Source organism: Panulirus ornatus, chromosome 7 (genome assembly GCF_036320965.1).
Source record: "Panulirus ornatus isolate Po-2019 chromosome 7, ASM3632096v1, whole genome shotgun sequence".
NCBI classification, from domain to species: Eukaryota; Metazoa; Arthropoda; class Malacostraca; order Decapoda; family Palinuridae; genus Panulirus; species Panulirus ornatus.
Genome location: NC_092230.1, coordinates 49,076,719 through 49,104,594, shown reverse-complemented (window position 1 = coordinate 49,104,594; position 27,876 = coordinate 49,076,719). Strand labels below are relative to the sequence as shown.

Sequence of the window (27,876 nt, the reverse complement as noted above, 5' to 3'; positions counted from 1 at the left end):
GCAATTATTGATTATCAATGATGAAGTGAGGGGATGTGATGATAATGAAGTAATGGTGCATTAATGATGTTGGGATGCTGAAAGTGATGTGATAGTGGGATGAAGGTGATATGATCATAGAGTGTTGGTAATGATGATGTGTACATGATGCTAAAGTAAGATTGAATTCATTGTTGGGTGCTATGATGGTTGGCCTTTGAATATCCTGACAAGATGGTGATGTTGGTAATGCCAGATGTCGATAAAAGTTATGATGATATTGCATACAGAGATGAGGTAATCATAATATATATATATGGGGAGGGTGATTATGGTGAAGTGATGATGTGTGGTTTCATGGGAGATCATGGGCTTTGGATGATATTTGAATCAATAGCAGGGGACTGGAGGGGGTGAGGCTATGATGGGATGTCAATGATAATAACTAATGACAGTAACGTGATGCTGGGCGCAGAACCTGCAGTGCTGATACAGTAATAATGGAGTGATGACAGTGGTGAAATGACCATGTCATGCTGGTGATGGTTAGAGCACTGTATTAGTGGCGATAAATATCATAGATGATGAGGCTATGATGGGATGCCGATGATAATAACTAATCACGGTAATGTGATGCTGCGTGCAGATCCTGCAGTGCTGGTGCAGTAATAATGGAGTGATGACAGTGGTGAAATGACCATGTCATGCTGGTGATGGTTAGAGCACTGTATTAGTAGAGATAAATATCACTGATGATGACAATGTGGTGGTTGGCATTAGAAATGGTGATGTTAAGGTAAAACAATGGGGTAATGTGAGATGCTGGGGGTACTGGCAAGAACTCATAAAATGATGATTAGGCTGAGGAGATGGTGGATTGTAAGTAATTAACTATTTTCATGGTACTGTACAGGGAAAGAGTTGTATAGTCATGAAGCCTCTCTTGAACTTTCTTTAAAATGGAATCCAGTACGAAGGAATGCTTACAACAGACAACTGGGTCATTCCATGGCTGGTTGCTATGGTGGAAGAGATTAGAAACAACTATCTTTTTGAGGTTATAAAGCAACATGGAGATAACTGAAGGAGAAATACCTGTAAACTTAACATATAAATAAAGAAGTATAAGTAATCTTTGTCATGGATTTGAAGTGAAGTTTCCGTCAAGTCTGTTCTTAAATGTATCAACCACTAGATACTGTTTGAAGCACTCTATTTAAGAAATCATTCTATCTGCTAACAATCCTGCTGAAGAAAAAGTACACGGCCTCATAAGTAACATGTTTACCAATGAGTATGCATCCATTACTATAAGTGAAATCAGTCATGTTTATCATTACACTGCTGCTTGGATTAAGGTGATCTAAGCCTATGATAATATCATATGCCTTTATCAAGTACCTCATAATCTTCTCTTCTCTATGCTAAAGAAACCTAAGTCATCTATCTGGATGATGTTGAGTTGTCTCTTAGTTCAAAAATCATCTTTGTAGCTCAACGCTGTACTATATTTTGCCTGATATTTTTCCAGTAAGATGACCAAAACTGAACACAGTACTCCAAGTGGAAATGCATCAATGAATTGTAGAGTACGGATTCATTTTTTAGACTTGAATGTCATCAATGCCCAACCAATGAAGCAAAGAATCTTGTTCACATGTAATACTGTTTCTATGTACTTCTTAGTTGGCCTTAGGTCACTGGAGATTATACACTTAAACCTTTTTCCTCATTTACCTCTTGTGGCTCAACAGAATTCATATAAAAATTTGCCCCCTCATTTTTACTACTTATGTGTAAAACTCTGCACTTATCAAAATAAATTAGTCACATGAGCCCAGTCAATTAATCCGTCTTTGTCAGCTTGGATCTATTGGGATTCAACTTCTTTTCTTTTCAAACTATTCGCCATTTCCCGCATTAGCGAGGTAGCGTTAAGAACAGAGGACTGGGCCTTTGAGGGAATATCCTCACCTGGCCCCCTTCTCTGTCCCTTCCTTATTAAGGTTTTATTTCCCAGTTCAGTATTGTGAAAGAATTTTGATATCTTACAGCATAACCCTTAACCAATGTAATTAACATATATGAGGAGGAGAGCTAGTCCTAAAACTGATCCCAATGGCACACGACTTGCATATAATCACTCTGAGGTTTGAGTGTTCATAATCATTCTTTATTTACTGCCAATTTTCTACCTATCGAAATACAACCTCATATATACCATGCAACTTAGCTAATAATCTTTGATGCAAGATTTCATCATGTCCTTTCTGAAAATCTAAACAGATGACATCAACCACTTTACTTTCATCATACATGTAGATTACATCATGAAAGAGATACAGCAGATTTGTCAGACATGAATGATTCCATCAAAAACCATACTGCAGGTTGCTGATTAAATGCTGGTCCATAAATGATTTACAGTCTTATGTTGAATGATGGTTTCCATGAATTTACCAACTACAGATATCAAACTAACTGAGAGATAATTTGGACAGGGAATCTTTTTTTTTTATTTTTGAAAATCAGTGTTAACATGGCAAACTCTCAATCCTCTGGGATTTTCCCTGAACTAAATGACTTATCCATATAGAAAAAAAAAAAAAGCTGTCAAAGGATTAACTATCTCTTTTAATTTCTTTCATTGTTCTTAGAGAAAACTTATCAGGGCTGCTGTTTTATCTGATTCTAATCCATTCACTGTTGACAGTATGTCTTGAATGTGTAAGTCAGTATGTTGCAAAACGTTCTCTTCTAGCAATGGGACTGGATCTGGGACATGAGCTGTATATTCAATGGTAAATACAGATGAAAAAAGATCATTTACGATATCTTCAATGTCTTAAGTCACCATTTTAGCTAATTAATGGAACAACTGAGTAATGACTCTCTTGCTTCTAGCATAACTATAAAAATTCTTTGGGCTTTCTTTTGCTATTTTCAGCAACATACACCTCATACTGACATTTACTCTGATATGCAAGTTTTTATCTTTTACGCAAATTTACGTAACTTACTCTATCGTGTTGGTTACTATTCTCTTTGAATTTCTTGTGTGCTATTTTCTTGGACAACAGGCAGTTCTCTTATTTCAATGTTCCACCACTTTGCTTAGCACCAGAAAATGACCATCTGCTATGCATTGGCACATGTGTTCCTTCAACTGCTTTGTATGTCTTCCTGATGCTTTCTCAGGCTACGTCCATATTGTTTTCATTGATGATGTCAGCTCAGCTTACCCTGTCAAGAGCAATGCGAAGATCATTGAAATCTGCAAATCTTAAATCTGTAATCTTTCACGACTGTTGTACTGACCAGCATTACAAGCAATGTTGAAAGCTACCTCAAGAGTGATTTGTCACTTATCACTAGTACCAAAATTCTTTTCAACTTCAGCATTAGAGAAAAAATCCTCATTTGTTGCAAGAATTAAGTCTAGTATGTTCATGTCGTGAATAAGTCTCTCAACGAATTATATTATAGCACTAATGAGCAAATTTAGGAAGAGTCCATGTCTGACGATAATGGAAAGGAATTCATCGTACTATGTTTAAATCTCTCATTATACATGATTTCATTTCAATTACAAACTTCTGCTAACCAGCCATAGAGTCTTTTGTCTTTCTCAAGCGTCTGTGCTGAAGACCTGTAAACTAATCCTTCTGCAATTTTCTTATGAAGAGTATCTCTCATTTCCACAAAACTAGAGTCAATATTATCAACAGTTGCAAAATTTTCAGTATAGGATTAAGATTAGTTTTAAGCTCTTAACTCCTCACATAGGTTTCCTTCCCAACCCCAAAAATCTCAATTCAACCTGACAATATCAAAGATATTCAAATATTGAAAATATCACTTCAGAAGTATATTTCCTTCACTACTTTCATTCGTTAATGCTTCTGGCTTGTAGATGTATCAGCACTAAGTGCTAAAAGTCTAGAGGTAATGCCTGAGTGTAAAGTCAATTGCCACTGTGCACATCATTTTATCTATCTATTATCATACTTGATTGCCATTTCCTGCATTAGTGAGGTAACATCAGGAAAAAGATAATGAAAGACCCATCCACTCATACACACACATATACACATACACATCCATACACGTGCATATACATACATATCAACATATACACATATGCATAGATATACACAGCCATATACATATATACACATGTACATATTCATACTTGCTTGTCTTCATCCATTCCCAGTGCCACCACACCCCACAGGAAACAGAATCGCCCTCCCCTGCATCAGTGAGGTAGCACCAAAAAACAATACAAAAAAGGCCACGTTTATTCACACATAGTCTTTTGGTTTCAAGTGTAATGCACCGAAGCCACAGCTCCCTATCCACATCAAGGCCCCACAGACCTTTCCATGGATTACCCCAGACATTTTACATGCCCTGGTTCAGTCTATTGACAGCACATGTTTTACTGTTTATTTTACCTACACTGAAAAGGTGATTATTGATCATTAATATGTCTTATCTTATGTGATAAACCTCTAATTGTTATGATCAACATCATTCTGTGATAATTTTTTCATGACAGCAAAATTACAAAAGTTTGTAAAATAACCTGCCATACAAATCACATGTACTGTCAGTTGGGTGCTGACAACACTGCCTCCACTTTGACTAAAAACATCTTTTCCCACTTCATCTTGGTCAAATTTCAGTGCTAGAAAAGCTAGTCTTCAAAAATTCACTTTCTTTGCGATCTAAAGACAGACCTTTACAATCTAGTAATTCTAGACCATGTGCATGGTTCTCTAAATCTAGTTAAAAGATGCTCAATATCCTCCATAGAAAACTCACAAGAATGAGCTGTCATTGGCTTAGCCGGAAGATGAGTGACAGAAGGGAGAAACTTTTGAGCCCTGCCTCCTATGCAATCACCTAGGTGTAGCAGGCAGCACTGATAATGGGGGTAAAACTCTGCATATATCTGTCTACACGAGTTGTCCAACTCACATAGATATCCATCTAGAAAAGTTGAGGGTTTAACTAATAGAAAAGTGTCACTGTGTACTTTGTTTCTTCAGTCTCTGTTAACTTATCATTGTTGCTGATCTTATGGGACAGGTATGTTGTATGCCTGGCAGCACTAAAACTTCAAGTATCATGTTTATCAACTGGGTTTTACAATGTTGTTAAGATCATTTTGTACTGGTAATGGTAATGTTCAGTGATGGTATTGAAAATTGATAGACTAAAATCCCTAAAACACAGTTACTAGAAGCCTGCCACAGTGCATGGGATAAATAGAATGTTCTCTGAAATAGCATATTTGGCCAGAAAATATGTATTTTAACATTTAACAAAGATTTAGTGATAAAAATTACATCATACCTTTCAACTAATGCACTTGTCTATATGCCTGTTTTGTTTACTGCATGCATATGCATAAAATATTCTTAAATACAACTGAAGACTATAGGGAGGAGAGGTGATACCTGTAATGATGGTGCAGTCATAGCTGGGTTAATGATGGTGCGGTGATTACCCACTTGTGTTTAACTATCTGCACAGTTCTGTATGAAGAGGGAGTTCTCTTCTTGTAGGGTCCCAACTATTCAATTTTATAATCATACAACTTTAGGAATTTCATCATGCTATGTAAATTCACCATATCATCACTCAGTTTATTACACTCATCCATTATCTATATAATGTAAAAGCATTTATCTATATCTTTTCTATTGTCTCTTGCTTGATTTCATGTTATAGTCTCTGGTTGTTCTGTCTTTTCATCTTTCAAAGACTTGTTCATCAAAGGCATTGTCCAAGCAGTTTAAAAACTTTAAGGATGTGATCACATTACTCCTTACTCTTCTCTCTTCCAGGGTAGACATATTTATGGCTTTTTTAACCTCACTGTAACTCAGCTTCCTTGATTCTCGTTCCATCTTTCTTGCCCTCCTCTGTTTTTTTGCCAAGTAGTTCTTTATTCTTTCACCCTGTGGCAGGCCTAATATTCACTTGTCACTTTGTTAGTTGGATTCTCAAATATTCTAAAAAATATCTCCATAACTTTTTGTTATAGTTAATGAGAACATGAATTTCTAAATGAAAAACTGATGAAACAATTTTCAAGGGTGCTACATTCCCTTTAACTCATGCTGTTCTATTGCTAGGCATATGAGGTACACTAATGAGATGTTTGGTATCTTTTGAATTGTTTTTCTCATAAAAAAATTGATTACTGATGGTTTTTATTACTAATATCTATCATTTTTGAGTGTCACAACTTCACAGCATCTTTGATATCTTCACATAAACTGACCACTGGATGGAAAATATTTAGGCTATAGCATCGGCAAGTATGCCTGGGATACTGTTATAAGTATTGATGGCTTTATATTTCACTTTGAGGCAAAAGTAGGCAATTCAAATATTTCTATCATATACATCCTATTTGCAGTGAACAGGAAGTTCAGTTATGTACCTCTCCTGCTTCTCCTTGTTCCCTAAACCTTTGACAGATATATCCTCTTTGTCAATCTTTCCTTACTCATTCTCTCCATATGTCCAAATCATTTCAACACACACTCTTCTGCTCTCTCAATCACACTTTTTATTTACACACATCTCTCTTACCCTTTCATTACTTACTCGATCAAACCACCTCACACCACATATTGTTCTTAAACATTTCATTTCCAACACATCCACCCTCCTCCATACAACCCTATCTATAGTCCATGCCTTGCAACCATATAATATTGCTGGAACTACTATTCCTTCAAACATACCCATTTTTGCTCTCCAAGACAATGTTCTCCCTTTCCACACACTATTCATCGCTCCAAGAACCTTTGCCCCCTACCTGACCCTGTGACTCACTTCTGCTTCCATGGTTCCATTCGCTGCTAAGTCCACTCCTAGATATCTAAAACACTTCACTTCCTCCAATTTTTCTCCATTCACACTTACAACTCAACCAACTTGTCCCTCAACCCTATTGAACTTAATAACCTTGCTCTTATTCATATTTACTCTCAACTTTCTCCTTTCACACACTTTTCCAAACTCAGTCACCAACTTCTGCAGTTTCTCACCCAAATCAGCCACCAGTGCTGTATCATTGGCAAACAACAATGACTCACTTCCCAGGACCTCTCATCCCCAACAGACTGCATACTCACCCCTCTCTCCAAAACTCCTGTATTAACCTCCCTAACCACTTCATCTATAAACTAATTAAACAACCGTGGGGACATCATACACCCCTGCCACAGACTGCCTTCAATGGGAAGCACTAATTCTCCACTCTTCCTACTCATACACATGCTTTACATCCTTGATAAAAACTTCTCACTGCTTCTAGCTGTTTACCTCCTGCACCAAATACTTTTAAGACCTTCTCCAAAGTATCCCCATCAACCCTATCATATCATTCTTCATTTTCAGATGGTCCAGACACAGAAAATCAAATATGCATTTGTCTACAACAGAACTCACTCTCTTGTAAAAATCTAAGTAGTTCATTATACATGAACTCTTGTCCTTGCAACTGTGGAGTCACTTCCTTAGGCAGTTTTTCCTTTGTAACTAGTCATCCATTTGCTCTTTGATTATCTTCTCCAGTACTTTAAACACCACGTTAGTCAGGAAAACTAGTCTGTAGTTCAGTGAATCTTCTATCTTCATTCTAAAAACAGGTATGATGTTTACCCTCTTCCACTTCAATGGCACTTTACCATTCTCCAGTGAAATGTTGAAATTTTTTTACATGGCCTGTCAGATTCATCTGCACACATCTTCGACATATATGGAGAAATTCCATCAGGATCATTAGCCCTATGTGAATCATTATCATTTAATGTTTATGTCATTTCTAAAATATTTCAATACTTTCTAAGACCTTCTTACCATTCTATCTCTATGGAGTTGGAGCTATAATGTCTCTCACTGTTAAAACACTTTTGAACATGCCATTTAGTTCCAGACATATTTGCACTTCAATCTCTCCAGTTTTTCCCCCTGACTTTCTTGGTGCTATTTGCTGTTTTTTTAACTGACAATTTATTCTTGATTAATTCATGGGAAAGCTTTAGATTTCCTCCTGCCTTGCCCACATTATTCTTTTCTAGATGTCTTGGCTCTTTCTTTCTTATACTGCTATAATTTTTCCTTGCTCTCTGATACTTCACAAATGGAGGCTGGCAGAGGTGCTGCCTACATTTTCTTCACAGCACATCCCTAAACTTCTTTTGTTTTCTGATATCTTTTACTGAACCACACCCTTCTCCATTATAACCTTTCCTCTGTATTTGATGCTAGAGGTATCTATTTTCCTACTCCATCACTGTATATTTCATAGAACCTTCAACAATGCTCTGATTCCTGGCTATTGAACTCCATTTCTTGATTTCTGTTTTTATAGAAAGTTAAGTTCTGTGGATTTTCCACAATTAAATCTCCTCTTTCAGGAGTGATGGCTAGATACTGCTTTAACAGTGAAAGCTGCAAACACTGCATGAGAGCTGCCCTCTGCCAGTGGCCTGTTAAGGCTGAGGCATAAAGGCTAAGAAGCAGCACCCGAGTTCACTAGATATGGAGACTATCGTTGTGGCCACACTCTTAGGGAGCTCCAGGTGGGAATAGGCGTCAGAGATACAGATAGACAGATATTTATTTCTGGTGTAGTGATGGCTGGGTGTTGCTGGTGCAGCAATGGTTGGGTGTTGATGGTGCATAATGGTTGGGCATTGATCTGATGAGGTGATGATGATGGTGCAGTGATGACTGTGCGGTGATATGACAAGGTGAAGATAATTGTACACTGACAGTTGGGTGTTGCTATGGTACCAATGGGAGGGTTAGCACATAACACACATTACATGTCTTGTTTGCTGAATAATATCAATTCTCTCCAGCAATTCTCTCCACCACACATTTCCAATTACTATCAATCTTAGGTTCATCAAGGATCAACCTCAGCCATGCCTCCAGTCTGCTCTTGAATGTTTATGTGGTCACTCAATGCATATTTCATAATTTTCCTTGTAGTACTGCATTAAATAATCTTTCAAGAGTATTTCGGGGATACTAAAAAATTTTGATCTGATACACACCAGGAAATGTGCTGTCAACAACTTAATCTGAAACAAGAACAAGCCTGGGGAAACCATGAGAAGGTCTATTGGGCTTGGTTGTGAATGAGGGGGTTGCAGTTTTAGTGCAATACACATGGCAGTAGAAAGAGAACAGTTGTGAAGAAATGTAACCTTTCTTTGTTCATTCCTGGAACTACCTCTATAACATGTGAAATAGCAAACAAGCATGAAAAAAATTTCTAGTACATTTCTGAGAATTATTCTCAACTTCATAATTCTGTATGTTCCTTGCTGAGATGCTTTTGGATCTAATATAATTCATTTTTTGTTCTAGCTGCTACCATGCACATGTTATCATTTATTTCTCTCTTTTTTTCCTGCCTAACAGTCTCTTGGGGTAATTCATACACTCCAGACTATCAATTTTTCAATGACTATAGCTCCTTTTTCAGGATTGATGGCTAGATGTTGCTTTTGCAGAGACAGCTAGGTGTTTCTGGCACAATGACGGCTGGGTGTTGCTGGTGCAGTATGGCTGGGTGTTCCTGGTGCAGGGATGGCTGGGTGTTGCTAGTGCAGTGATGGCTAGGTGTTGATGGTGATACTATAGTGGCAGTATTGCAACTAATGAGGTTAGAAGGTGCTGTACTATGATAGGCTTGGAATTGGGAAAACTTTCAAATTTCAGTACCTCAGTGAGATACTCTATTTTTCTAGAGTATTCAAGTCTCATCCTGCCTTCTTGTGGTAACCTTGTTATTACATCCTTAAGGATGGAATTAAATGGGGAGGCATTACCCAATTCCATCAAGGCAAAAGTAGTGGTAGTTTTCCTTTTAAGTACACACAATCACTTGAGATGTGCTGTGAATTTAAGTTTTTTGGACAATTTTGGAGCTTCTCTGGAAACACCGCTGGAGTTGCCCTCTGCCAGTGGCCTGTCAAGGGTGAGGCACAAAAGGCTAAGAAGTGGCACTGAAGTTTACCAGTTATGCCAAAGAGTAAAAGAGATGAGCAATTGAGGGTGATGGTGCTGAATGTAAATGGAATAAGTGGTTAAAGAAAAAGGAAGGAGCTTGTGGAGAGGAGTTTAAAAGCTGTAGCTTGGATGCGCTGGGGACTGGTAAAACCCATATCCTTGAACAGGGTGTACAGAGTGAGAATGGAAGTGATGAATGCAGGTTATGGGGGTGCATGGAAGGAGAAGTGGTATGGATGGGAATGAACGAAAATTATCAGGGAAGAGGGAGAAAAGGATGTGTAATTCTGCAATCACTGACACTGAGAAAGGGTGTTACAGAACATGGATGGAATGAATCAAGTAAGGAAAGACTGGAATTGCATAGTATGCATAGATAAGTATAAACGTGTCTGTTAATATGAAAGCTGTGCAAGGTAAGGTTGAAATGAAGAGTTTCTGAAGAAATGTGAATGACTGTATGAATTGTTTTAAGAACAAGAGAAATGTGGTGGTAATACGTGATGTGAATGTGAAAGTGGAATGTGATGTAATCAACGAGATAGTTAGTAAATGGGGAGTGCCTGGAATAAATGAGAATGGAAGTTATCTTGTGGATGTCTGTGCTGAGAGAGGTTTATTTCCTGCAAACACCTTTTTTTCAGCACAAGATGATCCAGAGGTATACACGGTTGAGAAATGATGGAAGAGAAAAGCAAAAGGCTTTGATTGACTGTGTGGCAGTGGGAGAAAGACTGAGAAAGGCTGTGCTAGATGCTAGAGTTGAGAGTATTTTTTGGAAAAACTGAGCATTTTGCAGTTCTTGTGAGGAAGAGGATTACTGAAAAGTGAAGGTATGGAGTAAAGAAAATTGGAGAGGTCAAAGGGTTGGCAACCAGAAGATGAATCAGAAAAAATGCGGAGATCATGAAAGGATCAAAGTCTGGAAGGCCAAGATCAACATCTTGGAACCATTGGAACCATAAAGTGATTGCAAAATGCTAAAGCCTGCCCATTCTTGACAGCATATGAAATTAAGCAGAGGAACCCTAACTTGCTTGAGCATGTCTCAATAAGCAGAGTTCAAAAGTTTCTTCATAATAACTTGGATTTTGTAGTTTTCATATCTGAAGTAAACTCCTAATGACTGACACTTATAAGGATTAATAGTGAAATTATGCAAGAAATACAGTACTTGAGACTGGGAAACATGGGAAACCATGCTGCGGAGTTAAGAGTCAATATCTACTGTATCTGGAAACACTAGAGGGAGGGCATACATGCCTCCCCACTCAGACCTGCACCTGCCACAGTACACAGAAAAGACTAAAACATCCTCCTCCTTTTATGGTCTGGGACTATTTCAGCGACTGTGGTGTTGGCGATTAGGCAATTCTACCCAAGAATGTGAAAACGAACTGGGAAGTATACTTAAATCTACTTACTGACCATTTACTTGTGTAATTTGAGTATGCAAAGACAAAAGTTTTTATGCAAGACAGGGCTCCTTGCCATACTGCTTGGTATGTTACACATTGGCTGAATGATACTCAGATGAATTATATCAAGGACTGGCCAGGAAAAAGCCCTGACCTAAACCAAAGTGAAAACCTGTGGTCCACTGTAAAGCAACGACTATGTGATATGGACATCTTTTGGACCAGAGCTTGAGGCAGCAGTTAAGCATCTACAGGGTAGTTTTTCCCCAGAACTACTCAAGAATCTTGCTGACAGCATTCCCAACAAGCTACAGGACTGCATCAAAAGGAAGGGGAATATAACAAAGTACTAATTATGTTGGTATGTGTTAATCAAATCTTTTAAGTGAGGTAGTGCCAGGAACAGATGAAGAAAGGCCACCTTTGCTCACTTCTATTCTCTAGCTGTAACATGCAATGTACTAAAACCACTGCTCCAAATCCACAACCAGGCCCTAGTTCAGTCCACTGACAGCACATCAACCTCTGTATACCACATTGTTCTAATTCACTCTATATCATAAATGCCTGTCATCATCCTTCAAGTTCAGATCCTGATCACTCAAAATCTTTTCAACTCTTCCTTCCATACATTCATTCATTTATATATTTATCTATTTATCTATTCATCATACTTGGTCGCTTTTTCCCGCATCAGCGAGGTAGTGTCAGGAAACAGATGAAGAACAGCCCATCCACTCATATGCACATATATATATATATATATACATAAATGCCCACACACACTATATATATATATATATATATATATATATATATATATATATATATATTTTTTTTTTTTTTTTTTTTTTTTTTTTTTTTTTTTTTATACTTTGTCGCTGTCTCCCGCGTTTGCGAGGTAGCGCAAGGAAACAGACGAAAGAAATGGCCCAACCCCCCCCCCCCCCCATACACATGTACATACACACGTCCACACACGCAAATATACATACCTACACAGCTTTCCATGGTTTACCCCAGACGCTTCACATGCCTTGCTTCAATCCACTGACAGCACGTCAACCCCTGTATACCACATCGCTCCAATTCACTCTATTCCTTGCCCTCCTTTCACCCTCCTGCATGTTCAGGCCCCGATCACACAAAATCTTTTTCACTCCATCTTTCCACCTCCAATTTGGTCTCCCTCTTCTCCTCGTTCCCTCCACCTCCGACACATATATCCTCTTGGTCAATCTTTCCTCACTCATTCTCTCCATGTGCCCAAACCATTTCAAAACACCCTCTTCTGCTCTCTCAACCACGCTCTTTTCATTTCCACACATCTCTCTCACCCTTACGTTACTTACTCGATCAAACCACCTCACACCACACATTGTCCTCAAACATCTCCTTTCCAGCACATCCATCCTCCTGCGCACAACTCTATCCATAGCCCACGCCTCGCAACCATACAACATTGTTAGAACCACTATTCCTTCAAACATACCCATTTTTGCTTTCCGAGATAATGTTCTCGACTTCCACACATTCTTCAAGGCTCCCAGAATTTTCGCCCCCTCCCCCACCCTATGATCCACTTCTGCTTCCATGGTTCCATCCGCTGCCAGATCCACTCCCAGATATGTAAAACACTTCACTTCCTCCAGTTTTTCTCCATTCAAACTCACCTCCCAATTGACTTGACCCTCAACCCTACTGTACCTAATAACCTTGCTCTTATTCACATTTACTCTTAACTTTCTTCTTTCACACACTTTACCAAACTCAGTCACCAGCTTCTGCAGTTTCTCACATGAATCAGCCACCAGCGCTGTATCATCAGCGAACAACAACTGACTCACTTCCCAAGCTCTCTCATCCCCAACAGACTTCATACTTGCCCCTCTTTCCAAAACTCTTGCATTCACCTCCCTAACAACCCCGTCCATAAACAAATTAAACAACCATGGAGACATCACACACCCCTGCCGCAAACCTACATTCACTGAGAACCAGTCACTTTCCTCTCTTCCTACACGTACACATGCCTTACATCCTCGATATATATATGTATATATATATATATATATATATATATATATATATATATATATATATATATATATATTCTTTTTTTTTCATACTATTCGCCATTTCCCGCGATAGCGAGGTAGCATCAAGAACAGAGGACTGGGCCTTTGAGGGAATATCCTCACCTGGCCCCCTTCTCTGTTACTTCTTTTGGAAAATAAAAAAAAAAAAACACATACACAGACATTTACATACATACACACGCACATATTTATACTTGCTTGCCTTCATCCATTCCTGGTGCTAACCCGCCCCACAGGAAACAGCATTGCTACCCCCAGCTTCAGCGAGGTTGCACCAGGACACAGACAAATAAAGCCACATTTGTTCACACTCAGTCTCTAGCTGTTATGTGTAATGCACTGAACAGCTCCCTATCCACATCCAGGCCCCACAGACCTTTCTATGGTTTACTCCATATGTTTCACATGCCATAGTTCAGTCCACTGATAGCATGTTGATCCCGGTATATCGCATCGTTCCAATTCACTCTTTTCCTTGCATGCCTCTCACCCTCCTGCATGTTCAGTCATATATTCATACATACGTTAGCAAGATACCTTACTATCATTTCTATCATTAACCATTTAGGCTCCAGGGGGTGGTGATACTGTTCCCTGAGGGGCGGGGTAGCACCAGGAATGGATGAAGGCAAACGAGTATAAATATATATATATATGTGTATATGTGAATATGTTGATATCTATAAGTATATGTGTGTGTGTGGGGGTTTATGTATGCATATGTGCATATTAGTGGATGGGCCATTCTTCATCTGTTTCCTGGTGCTACCTTGCTGACACAGGAAACAGCAATTAAGTATAATAATAATGATAATAATAATATCATATATAAATATATATTTATTTTATATTTATTATACTTTGTCGCTGTCTCCCACGTTTGCGAGGTAGCGCAAGGAAACAGACGAAAGAAATGGCCCAACCCCCCCCATACACATGTATATACATACGTCCACACACGCAAATATACATACCTACACAGCTTTCCATGGTTTACCCCAGACGCTTCACATGCCTTGATTCAATCCACTGACAGCACGTCAACCCCGGTATACCACATCGCTCCAATTCACTCTATTCCTTGCGCTCCTTTCACCCTCCTGCATGTTCAGGCCCCGATCACACAAAATCTTTTTCACTCCATCTTTCCACCTCCAATTTGGTCTCCCTCTTCTCCTTGTTCCCTCCACCTCCGACACATATATCCTCTTGGTCAATCTTTCCTCACTCATCTTCTCCATGTGCCCAAACCACTTCAAAACACCCTCTTCTGCTCTCTCAACCACGCTCTTTTTATTTCCACACATCTCTCTTACCCTTACGTTACTCACTCGATCAAACCACCTCACACCACACATTGTCCTCAAACATCTCATTTCCAGCACATCCATCCTCCTGCGCACAACTCTATCCATAGCCCATGCCTCGCAACCTTACAACATTTTTGGAACCACTATTCCTTCAAACATACCCATTTTTGCTTTCCGAGATAATGTTCTCGACTTCCACACATTCTTCAAGGCCCCCAGGATTTTCGCCCCCTCCCCCACCCTATGATCCACTTCCGCTTCCATGGTTCCATGGAACCATATATATATATATATATATATATATATATATATATTATATATATATATATATATATATATATATATATATATATATTTATATTATCTTTATTATACTTTGTCGCTGTCTCCCGCGTTTGCGAGGTAGCGCAAGGAAACAGACGAAAGAAATGGCCCAACCCCCCCCCATACACATGTATATACATACGTCCACACACGCAAATATACATACCTACACAGCCCTCCATGGTTTACCCCAGACGCTTCACATGCCTTGATTCAATCCACTGACAGCACGTCAACCCCGGTATACCACATCGATCCAATTCACTCTATTCCTTGCCCTCCTTTCACCCTCCTGCATGTTCAGGCCCCGATCACACAAAATCTTTTTCACTCCATCTTTCCACCTCCAATTTGGTCTCCCTCTTCTCCTCGTTCCCTCCACCTCTGACACATATATCCTCTTGGTCAATCTTTCCTCACTCATCCTCTCCATGTGCCCAAACCACTTCAAAACACCCTCTTCTGCTCTCTCAACCACGCTCTTTTTATTTCCACACATCTCTCTTACCCTTACGTTACTCACTCGATCAAACCACCTCACACCACACATTGTCCTCAAACATCTCATTTCCAGCACATCCATCCTCCTGCGCACAGCTCTATCCATAGCCCACGCCTCGCAACCATACAACATTGTTGGAACCACTATTCCTTCAAACATACCCATTTTTGCTTTCCGAGATAATGTTCTCGACTTCCACACATTCTTCAAGGCCCCCAGAATTTTCGCCCCCTCCCCCACCCTATGATCCACTTCCGCTTCCATGGTTCCATCCGCTGCCAGATCCACTCCCAGATATGTAAAACACTTCACTTCCTCCAGTTTTTCTCCATTCAAACTCACCTCCCAATTGACTTGACCCTCAACCCTACTGTACCTAATAACCTTGCTCTTATTCACATTCACTCTTAACTTTCTTCTTCCACACACTTTACCAAACTCAGTCACCAGCTTCTGCAGTTTCTCACATGAATCAGCCACCAGCGCTGTATCATCAGCGAACAACAACTGACTCACTTCCCAAGCTCTCTCATCCCCAACAGACTTCATACTTGCCCCTCTTTCCAAAACTCTTGCATTTACCTCCCTAACAACCCCATCCATAAACAAATTAAACAACCATGGAGACATCACACACCCCTGCCGCAAACCTACATTCACTGAGAACCAATCACTTTCCTCTCTCCCTACACGTACACATGCCTTACATCCTCGATAAAAACTTTTCACTGCTTCTAACAACTTTCCTCCCACACCATATATTCTTAATACCTTCCACAGAGCATCTCTATCAACTCTATCATATGCCTTCTCCAGATCCATAAATGCTACATACAAATCCATTTGCTTTTCTAAGTATTTCTCACATATATTCTTCAAAGCAAACACCTGATCCACACATCCTCTACCACTTCTGAAACCACACTGCTCTTCCCCAATCTGATGCTCTGTACATGTCTTCACCCTCTCAATCAATACCCTCCCATATAATTTACCAGGAATACTCAACAAACTTATACCTCTGTAATTTGAGCACTCACTCTTATCCCCTTTGCCTTTGTACAATGGCACTATGCACGCATTCCGCCAATTCTCAGGCACCTCACCATGAGTCATACATACATTAAATAACCTTACCAACCAGTCAACAATACATATATCATTCATTTTATCTATTATACTTTGTCGCTGTCTCCCGGGTTAGCGAGGTAGCACTAGTTGGTCCAACAATGTTGCATGGTTGCGAGGCGTGGGCTATGGATAGAGTTGTGTGCAGGAGGGTGGATGTGCTGGAAATGAGATGTTTGAGGACAATATGTGGTGTGAGGTGGTTTGATTGAGTAAGTAATGTAAGGGTAAGAGAGATGTGTGGAAATAAAAAGAGTGTGGTTGAGAGAGCAGAAGAGGGTGTTTTGAAATGGTTTGGTCATATGGAGAGAATGAGTGAGGAAAGACTGACCAAGAGGATATATGTCAGAGGTGGAGGGAACGAGAAGTGGGAGACCAAATTGGAGGTGGAAAGATGGAGTGAAAAAGATTTTGAGTGATCAGGGGCCTGAACATGCAGGAGGGTGATAGGCGTGCAAGGAATAGAGTGAATTGGAACGATGTGGTATACCGGGGTCGACGTGCTGTCAATCGATTGAACCAGGGCATGTGAAGCGTCTGGGGTAAACCATGGAAAGTTCTGAGGGGCCTGGATGTGGCAAGGGAGCTGTGGTTTCGGTGCATTATTACATGACAGCTAGAGATTGAGTGTGAACGAATGGGGCCTTTGTTGTCTTTTCCTAGCGCTACCTCGCACACATGAGGGGGGAAGGGGTTGTTATTCCATGTGTGGCGGGGTGGCAATGGGAATAAATAAAGGCAGACAGTATGAATTATGTACATGTGTATATATGTAGATGTCTGTGTGTGTATATATATGTGTACATTGAGATGTATAGGTATGTATATTTGCATGTGTGGATGTGTATGTATATACATGTGTATGTGGGTGGGTTGGGCCATTCTTTCGTCTGTTTCCTTGTGCTACCTTCGCTAATGCAGGAGACAGCGACAAAGCAAAATAAAATAAATAAAATATATATATATACATATATATATATATATATATATATATATATATATATATATATATATATATATATATATATATATACTGAAGCCTAAAATGGTTAATGATAGTAAGGCAATGGTTGGCTGTCTATGATAGTGATAGTTAGGAGATGGTTAGCTAATGATTATTTCACGATGGTGCATTGGTCGTAAAAGAGAGATGGCAAGGTGTTGATGATGAAGAATGAATTATGTAATTTAACGGTTCAGAGCTGGTAGTGATAGGATTTTCATGAGAAAATACGTAGGCTGATGATGAGAAGCTCCTGGAGAAGGTTTGGTAACAGTAGGTGTTTGGTGACTCTGTGGAGGTGATAATTAGCAGTGAGATTAATTTCCTAGGCATGCTGTGGGTGATGTATCCCAAAATCACCTGCTAGCATTAGACAAAATCACACAACAGATGGGGACGCTCACGTCTAATGATGCTGCATCATCATCCTTGACTGGTGTCTTGCTGTTGCCCGACATGTTGACAAACTTGCTTAGGTGCTCGAAGTGTTTGGTCATGTCTGTTGCCAGTACCATGTCGATGATGCTCTTGCGAACATGCTTGTAAGTGTCTCGATCCAGGGCTGCAACGTGCAATTGCAGGGCATGCATCAGGGTATTGCTAAGTGAAGGGTGAGTGCATATGTTGATATTAAAGTTACTATCTTATTCTATAAAATTCTATATACTTACATAACCTGGACATACAAAGCAACAAGAAATTAAGGTGTAAAATGTCTTAAGTGTCCATCTTGACATAAAGCTCTTGATTCAATGTGTGCTTGGAGCAAAACTCCTGAAGAAAACATTAGTGACCTTATCCCAAAATAGCTCCTTGTTTAAGGTATTTTTCCATCAAACCATCAGTGTCTAATGAAGCTAAGTCCACAACTTTTTTCTAGTTCTTTAAGCCCAAGCATTATTCTTCTACTACTGAATAAAAACATGTTAGGTCAGGTAAATCACAAATGACTTATGGTCATCTTATCCAAAGATGACTGACGAGACACAGTGATGACAAAAACTCTGGAGTTGTTGAGGGTGATCAAAACACAATAAAATTCCACTGGCTAACTAAATACAGTGAAGTGAAACAAGGAAGAAAGGAAAGATAGAAAAAAACATATAAAAAGATAGTTCATCATATGGCTGATGAAAAATCAATTACAGAAGGTTGAACATAGGTGCTGAAGAGGATTGTAATGTTGGAAAAACTGAACTGCAGACAGTTAATCAAGAGAAATCAGGTGTAAATATCTAAGCAAGAGAGCTAGACATGCAGAATGCCAATCATGGGAGTCATAGATGAATAAATGACCGATCAAAAGTACCACAAATCAGCAGAAAGCATATCACAAGAAATAGAGATGTAAAATGATGATCAAGACTAACAATGATGAGTAGAAGGATGATCAAGAGAAACAGAAATGTACTGAGGGCTGACCAAGAGAAATGAAGATATACAAATTATAAGAGTTATGTAAAGGGATGATGAGAAGAAAACATTAGTATAATTGACTGATTAAGAGGTATGACATGGTTAAGGTTTATCAAGAGGACTAAAGAGCTGGATGAAGTTGATCAAGAAAAGGATGTTTAGATGGCTGAGAAGAGAAGTTCAGAGGAGCTGATCATGACAGTAAAAGGTGCACAATATTGATAAAACAATGCAAACAAGAAGAGTAAAGGTCTAAACAAGAGAAAAATTATTTTAATGGTTCAACAGGAAAACTAAAGAAAAATTGAATACTGATTCAGAGACCAAAGGAAAGGCAGATGAATACCTACTCTGGTCAGAGAGAATTCAGTTTCATGAAAGATAACAAAGACCAATGTAACTATTGTTACCCAAGAGGACATCAAAGCTTCTTGTCACCTAATATATCTATCATCACAGTCTAATTGGTAAACATTCTTTTTCTAAGAGCTGACATGGCATGAGCAAAAGCATGAAAAAGAAATGTGTATAAGGAAGAGATCAATTTGGGTTACTTAGATGTTTGTAGACTTGACTTTAATGAAAGAATTATTACTGGGAGAGTGAATGCCAATTATGGCAAAGAATTCCATAGCTTCACAATATGAGGAATGGGTCAATCGTCATGTCACCAGTCATCAGAACAAAACTATAGGAAGTACTAAACAGATCCATGTCATAAGTCTAGGTCTATGGAACTGGAACACACACAGACAGCCCAAAAGATGTAATTGAAAAAACATTATACCTACAGAAAAGACAGAGGGATGCAAGATCTTGGTGGATGGAAAAGGATGAAGGCAGACACGTGATAGCAGGAGAGTTAGTAAGACAAAAGGCTTCTCATTCCAGTATGCCCAAGAAAGAGACTGAAGAGCCAACCCATTCATGCAAAATGTACTTGATACTGGGGAGAACAAGATCCCTGTAAAAAAGGAATAGCTGGGAATCTATGAGGCTCTTTCCAAAATTCCCAGCTTTTGGCATGATCTTGTGATGTTCAGTAACTGGGAGTTGCCAGAACTGAGTAGATTATATGGTTATGCCCAAGATGTTCATTTTATTGGAGGACTGAATTGCAGTGTTTTGATATGTAATGAGAGAGAGAGAGAGAGAGAGAGAGAGAGAGAGAGAGAGAGAGAGAGAGAGAGAGAGAGAGAGAGAGAGAGAGAGAGAGAGAGAGAGAGAGAGAGAGAGAGAGAGAGAGAGAGAGAGAGAGAGAGAGAGAGAGAGAGAGAGAGAGAGAGAGAGAGAGAGAGAGAGAGAGAGAGCAAAACAGCCAGTAGGCAACAAGACAGAACTCTAAGGGACAATACTGTTAAGATAAGATGTCACTTCAACACCTAGTACTGAGACTAATAAGAAAACAAAGAGAAACAGAAAATTCAATGGAAGGAAGTTTAGTTTGCAAAGTGTTGTTCAAAACCCTTTCAAAAGCTTTAGAGATGTTGACACCCCCCCCCCCCCCCCTCTTCCTCTCTCTCTCTTCTTAAAAAAAATTCCTATAATCCCTATGAAAGGAGGGCAACAGGTGGGCCACAAAAGAGAGATCACCGGTAAACCTTGCACTGCAAAAGCCACACTGGTGATCTGAATGAATGTTAATGAAATTCTAAGAGGTAATGAATGAGAGTAGAGGAAGGTTTGGGAGCAATATTGTGAGTGGTTTAAATGATCTCCTTTCTAAAGGATGGGCTTAACAAAGGTATGCATCCAAAAAGGAAAGCTTGGGTTTTTATAAAGTGATGAAACAACCAAGCTGAGAGGTACATTCCTTTGGGATGTGAGAAGGTAAGCATGTGGTTTACATGCCTTGTTTATCCATAGTTGGAAGAGACTCAGAAGACCATCTTGCATGAATGAAATACAAAGAATGCATGGGTTCATTAGGAGGGGGTTGGAGAGGAACAAAAGGTGGAATCATCCAAAGTAAAGGTAAAGGAACATAAGATGTTGATATGAGCAGCTTTGCTATATTTTGGTCAAAACTGAAAAGATGAGGAAAGGTTGAATTACAGTTCCTGGAGAGGCTTTCAATTAAGGTGAGAAAGATTTATCATGCTAAAGTGCATTTATTTCCTAATCCTATAATGGTAAGTTTTCAAACTTGAAAAGCTATTTCTCTCTGAAATGATGTCACGTGAGAAGGAGAGATTTCCAGGATAATCTTTAGGAAAATCATGGTCAGACACATTTAAGCCTTAAAATTTTTGCTGAGGAAGTGCTTGCCTGTGATCATGACAGTCCACTTGCTTCAATGACCACTACTGGAATGACATCATCAACCTATTCTCTTTCAGCTGTTTAGAATTAACAATTTGCAAATTGCATGTGCCAAACCAAAGGCAGTCACAATAGGTCATTTTTATGCAAAGAGAAGGAAAGGCAGGAAAGGGTAAGGTAGGTCAGGATAAGATAATAAAAAAGGCTAGTGGAACACACCCTTAGAGAGAAAAGGTTCCTCACTTTTCAAATCAACAATTCTCTTATCTGTGGTCTGTCCAGCAAGCATGAAAGCATACCCACAAGAGGAAAAGGTTCCTCAATTTCCAAATCAACAATTCTCTTCTCTGTGGTCTGTCCAACAAGCATGAAAGAATATCCACAAGAAGGAGGGTTTAGAGAAAAAACATTTACATAAAACTAAGTCTAAAAGTGAAAATAAACAACTGTACTCGTGATTTGGAGACATTTGGATACAACTCTCCTGAAGAAGGATTTTCCAGAGCTACACATCGTTGACCCATGATGTCTACACAAAGGCACCATCTAACAAAGGTGGAAGATGAGTGTCAAACACCCCTTAACTTGGATTCCTCCAATGAAAGGTTCCTAAGGAAGGCTAAGTTAGAGGACATATTTCTTCCATCGTGTGCTCAAGCATAAGGTATCAGTTGGGCCAGAAAAAATGAACTTTTTAATCCAAGTAGGGCACACAAAGAAGGTCCCTGGATGCTCTCTGGTGAAGTCCAACAGATATTTTGGATGTTTTGTTGGACATACTGTGTGATGCTTACTTGATGAAGTTTTCCATGAGAGGAATGACCACAGGGTTACTTCCAAATTTGATGCATTCATTCTTAGCCAGAAATCTAAGGTCTGGTTTTATTTAAACCCAAATAAGATTGTCATTAAAAAAAAGAGGATTCTTGTGTCTGGATGTAGAATGTAATTCACAAACTTTCCTCCCAGGGCCAAAACTAAAAGAAAAAGAATTTGAAAAAAATAATGAGCTAAACCATCAGAAAAAATTATACAGGTACACTACCAATTTTCCAGCACTCCTGGTTCCAAAGCCTGGCCGGATTAACCATTTTGCTGGACCAACCGTGGTCACGTAATGATAATTCATCAACACACCTCTAACCCACTAATCATACATCTCCCATGTTTCTAAAGTATACCTTGGACTGCTAGAAATTTCAATTAAACTAATATTAAATATTTGAGCACCCTTAAGATGGTAAGTCTGTCATTAGATTGTTTGAATCCTGTGGGGTCTTCTTCATCTTCAGTTGTTAGTGTTTTCCTAGGTAAGTATCACCAGAATAATGCAGATTCGTCTGCATTATACACCTGTTCAGAAGTGAGGTGCTCGTCCGCTACGAGTTTTGCAAATTCGTCCACATAATCAGCAGCTCCTTCGTGGTTTGCAGACTACTTTTCTCCACACACTTTATTCATGGAAATTCCATGATGTTTCATGAATCTTTGAAGCCATCCTTCACTATAGTCATGCTCATGTTGTAATCTAGGTTCTTTGTGGAACACCTTAGCCTGGTCCATTATCGTGCTACCTCACATGTCCACTCCATCACTCCAACGCTGTCGAAACCATTCCATCATCACTCGATCATACTCAGTACTCTTACCATCTTTCATATTTTCTAATCATCATTTGCTTCTTGGAATCGCTGTCTGCATAGAAATTCACTATTTTCTCCCTTTGCTTCTTTATATCATAAACAGTTGATGAACCAATACTATAGATGTCATACAGCTGATGCACCGAAACATCAAGGTCCATTTTTTCAACTGCTCTACTTTATCTTGGACTGATATGGATTGGTGTTTATATTTGACACCATGACTGATACTCTCATATGCCATAGCTAAGGTTAAATCTAAGCAAAATAAGCTAAGAATATCAAAGAATTGCAGTATCACCACCAAGTGCAGTGTAAAGAATGTAAATAAGCGTGCCCTACACACAATGCCATCTCTGGCCACCTAGTAAACTAATTTGGTGGCCACATTAATTTCAAGTTCCCTCACGTAATTTTTCCAGACTAAAGGGGGTCCCGAACCATCAGTTGCCGGAAATTCCTTGGTGTACCTGTACAAGGTCTTAGACTTCTGAAAGCTCCTGCTTGGGCTGTGGTGGGGAAGCGACCAGTCTCCTCAGAATGATAGACAGAAGAGGTTTATCCCAAATTGGGAGAGACTGATACTCAAAAGTAAGAAAAATATTCAGAAAATTATATTAGATATCTTTGTGTGAACCTAGTCCACTGTTTAGTAAAGAGTGGAGAGAGTAAGCATAACATGTCTGACAGAATGACAGGAGTTGGGGGGCACACTGGCTGCCCAATGAACCCCCTCTCCCCTTTTCTTTTTGTATTTCAAGTTCTAAAAGATGTAAAAGAAAAAGCAGTCAAGCAAGATGTGCTCATCCTCCCTGAAGGAGCAGGCTTGGATATCTAAATGTGTGTAGGTGTTACCAAGATGAAAAGAAAGGAGAGACAGACAGTATATTGGAGGAAAGGAACTTTGATGTCTTGGTTCTGAGAGAAACAAAGCTCAAGGGTAACATTTCATTTTTAAGTTGAAGGCTTCACTCACAGAAGTCCACATCAAGGCTGGGCCTCAATTGAAATATAGAGCGAATTATGAAACGGAAAAAGAAAAGACGAGGGAAAGCATCAACAAATCTTGGAGGAAGAGAAAGACCTGTCTTTTGAAATGTGCCAAGTCACAGTTATTGGGAAAAATATGAGGAGGTAGAGTTCCAAAGCTTTAATGTGTAGGGAAAGAAGCAGGTATCAAAGCAGCCCACCCTTGAGTTGCCAATGGCCACACAATAATCATGTGAAGCAGCAACTTGCCAAGTATTGTGTGGTGTAGCTAGTGGTGGGAGCACACAAGCAGCCAGTTCTCGGGAGCAGAAACCAAATGAATATCTGCAGAAGAAGGAAAGTGAACCAACATTCCAGCATTGGGCAAGGGACTAAAATCTGGAAGTTAGCCTGGGAAAGTCTATAAGTTGGATCGCTTTTGACACAACCCTGTCAAGTAAGCATACAGAGCTAGAACCACCCCAAATAAGAGAGCAGTTCTCCATACAATGATGAATCAATCCCTTGTATAAACAGAGCACTGTTCAGAAGAAAAGAAGTTTCAACATCAAAACAGGACAACCAATTCCTTAGAGGCAGACTTAGCTTTTCCTGTAATGTGGGGTTTCCAAGAAAGAGTAGATATTACAGTAATACCAAGTATATTCACTGAGTTTAAGGGCTGGAATTACAGAACAGTCAAAGGAGGGACAAGAGTTGTGAGGAGTTTTTGAAAGAGAGATGGGTAAAAATTGGGTCTTACAGGCATTAAACTTAACAAGATTTTGTCTACCCCACTGAGATATCCTGTCTGAGTTTATTGAGGAAACTGTGTCAAGACAAGATGCAGATCGAGAGAAGAGGGAGCAGAACTGAAGGACGTGGATGAATGCAGTGTTGAGCCATCAGCATATGAATGCATTGGATAATTTGTGGAGGAGAGGAAATCGTTGAAAAAAGGAGTAAAAGTGTAAGGGACAAGACAGAACCTTGAGGGACACTACAGTAGATGGAGAAAAGGGGGTAGGCTGATCCATCAACAACACATAGACATATCAACTGGAGAGGAAGCTAGATATGAAGGAGCAAAATGAGATAGGGAAGCCAAAAGAGGAGAGCTTAGAGATGAGACACAAATGCCACACCCTGTCAAAAGCCTTAGATATATCAAGGGCAACTATACATGACTCCCCAAAATTTTTCAAGGATGATGACCAGACATTAGTAAGACAAGAAAGAATATCACCAGTAGATCTTGCCTTATGGAAGCCATACTGGTGATCAGAGAGAAGACTGTGATTTTCAAGGTGTTTAAGGCTATGGGGGTTGAGGAAGGATTCAAAGACTTTGAAGGATGGTTTGGAAATGTCATATGAATAAAGTCAGGGGTTGGTGTAAGAGCAAGAGCAAAAGAAGGAACAGAAATCATGTAGGAGTTCTGGGAATGTAAGGAGTAGAGGAAGTGAACTCCAGAAAGATATGGGTAAAGATGAAAGAGAGCTGCAAGAGATGAGTGATTATTAGTGTTTACACATCTGGCTATGAGCAGAAGGGTGATGAACGGTAAGTGTTTTGAAGGCAACTGATTGAGGGTATCAGCAATTTGATGCTAAAGATTGGGTAATTATGGGCGATTTGAATGCAAGAAAGAGTAATGTGGCATTTGAAGTTAGAATAAAGGAACATAAGGAATCAGTGTGGTGAACAGGAATATTGAACAGCTTGTTGGGTTGTGCTAAAAAAGGCCTAATGACTGGGAATACCTGGTTTAAATATATATATATATATATATATATATATATATATATATATATATATATATATATATATATATATATATATTATCCCTAGGGATAGGGGAGAAAGAATACTTCCCACGTATTCCCTGCGTGTCGTAGAAGGAGACTACAAGGGGAGGGAGCGGGTGGCTGGAAATCCTCCCCTCTCGTTTTTTTCAATTTTCCAAAAGAAGGAACAGAGAAGGGGGCCAGGTGAGGATATTCCCTCAAAGGCCCAGTCCTCTGTTCTTAATGCTACCTCGCTAACGCGGGAAATGGCGAATAGGCCCCGATCACTAAAAATCTTTTTCACTCCATCTTTCCACCTCCAATTTGGTCTCCCACTTCTCCTTGTTCCCTCCACCTCCGACACATATATCCTCTTGGTCAATCTTTCCTCACTCATTCTCTCCATGTGCCCAAACCATTTCAAAACACCCTCTTCTGCTCTCTCAACCACACTCTTTTTATTTCCACACATCTCTCTTATCCTTACATTACTTACTCGATCAAACCAACTCACACCACATATTGTCCTCAAACATCTCATTTCCAGCACATCCACCCTCCTCCGCACAACTCTATCCATAGCCCACGCCTCGCAACCATACAACATTGTTGGAACCACTATTCCTTCAAACATACCCATTTTTGCTTTCCGAGATAATGTTCTCGACTTCCAAACATTCTTCAAGGCTCCCAGGATTTTCGCCCAATCCCCCACCCTATAATCCACTTCCGCTTCCATGGTTCCATCCGCTGCCAGATCCTCTAAAACACTTTACTTCCTCCAGTTTTTCTCCATTCAAACTTACCTCCCAATTGACTTGACCATCAACCCTACTGTACCTAATAACCTTGCTCTTATTCACATTTACTCTTAACTTTCTTCTTTCACACACTTTACCAAACTCAGTCACCAGCTTCTGCAGTAAAATCTTTGCGGAAGATGAAAGCCTGTAAGGCAGCAGGATTGGATGGTATTGCAGTGGAATTTATTAAAAAAGGGGGTGATTGTATTGTTGACTGGTTGGTAAGGTTATTTAATGTATGTATGATTCATGGTGAGGTGCCTGAGGATTGGTGGAATGCTTGCTAAGCGCCATTGTACAAAGGCAAAGGGGATAAGAGTGAGTGCTCAAATTACAGAGATATAAGTTTGTTGAGTATTCCTGGTAAATGATATGGGAGGGTATTGATTGAGAGGGTGAAGGCATGTACAGAGCATCAGATTGGGGAAGAGCAGTGTGGTTTCAGAAGTGGTAGAGGATGTGTTGACCAGGTGTTTGCTTTGAAGAATGTATGTGAGAAATACTTAGAAAAACAAATGGATTTGTATGTAGCATTTATGGATCTGGAGAAGGAATATGATAGAGTTGATAGAGATGCTCTGTGGAAGGTTTTAAGAATATATGGTGTGGGAGGCAAGTTGTTAGAAGCAGTGAAAAGTTTTTATCGAGGATGTAAGGCATGTGTACGTGTAGGAAGAGAGGAAAGTGATTGGTTCTCAGTGAATGTAGGTTTGTGGCAGGGGTGTGTGATGTCCCCATGGTTGTTTAATTTGTTTATGGATGGGGTTGTTAGGGAGGTGAATGCAAGAGTTTTTGGAAAGAGGGGCAAGTATGCAGTCTGTTGTGGATGAGAGAGCTTGGGAAGTGAGTCAGTTGTTGTTTGCTGATGATACAGCGCTGGTGGCTGATTCATGTAAGAAACTGCAGAAGCTGGTGACTGAGTTTGGTAAAGTGTGTGAAAGAAGAAAGTTAAGAGTAAATGTGAATAAGAGCAAAGTTATTAGGTACAGTAGGGTTGAGGGTCAAGTCAATTGGGAGGTAAGTTTGAATGGAGAAAAACTGGAGGAAGTAAAGTGTTTTAGATATCTGGGAGTGGATCTGGCGGCGGATGGAACCATGGAAGCGGAAGAGAATCATAGGGTGGGGAGGGGGCGAAAATTCTGGGAGCATTGAAGAATGTTTGGAAGTCGAGAACATTATCTCG

At 39.6% G+C, this 27,876-nt stretch overlaps 1 protein-coding gene across 1 annotated transcript in view; it reads right to left on the bottom strand.

Moving 5' to 3' along the window:
- The window catches only part of Pde8 (phosphodiesterase 8), a 302,345-nt gene that overhangs the window by 27,723 nt on the left and 246,746 nt on the right, over positions 1–27,876 (bottom strand). The window contains exon 18 of the mRNA XM_071663763.1: positions 18,218–18,375. Coding sequence (XP_071519864.1) covers positions 18,218–18,375 — 158 coding nt within the window. The remainder of the gene's footprint in view (positions 1–18,217; positions 18,376–27,876) is intronic.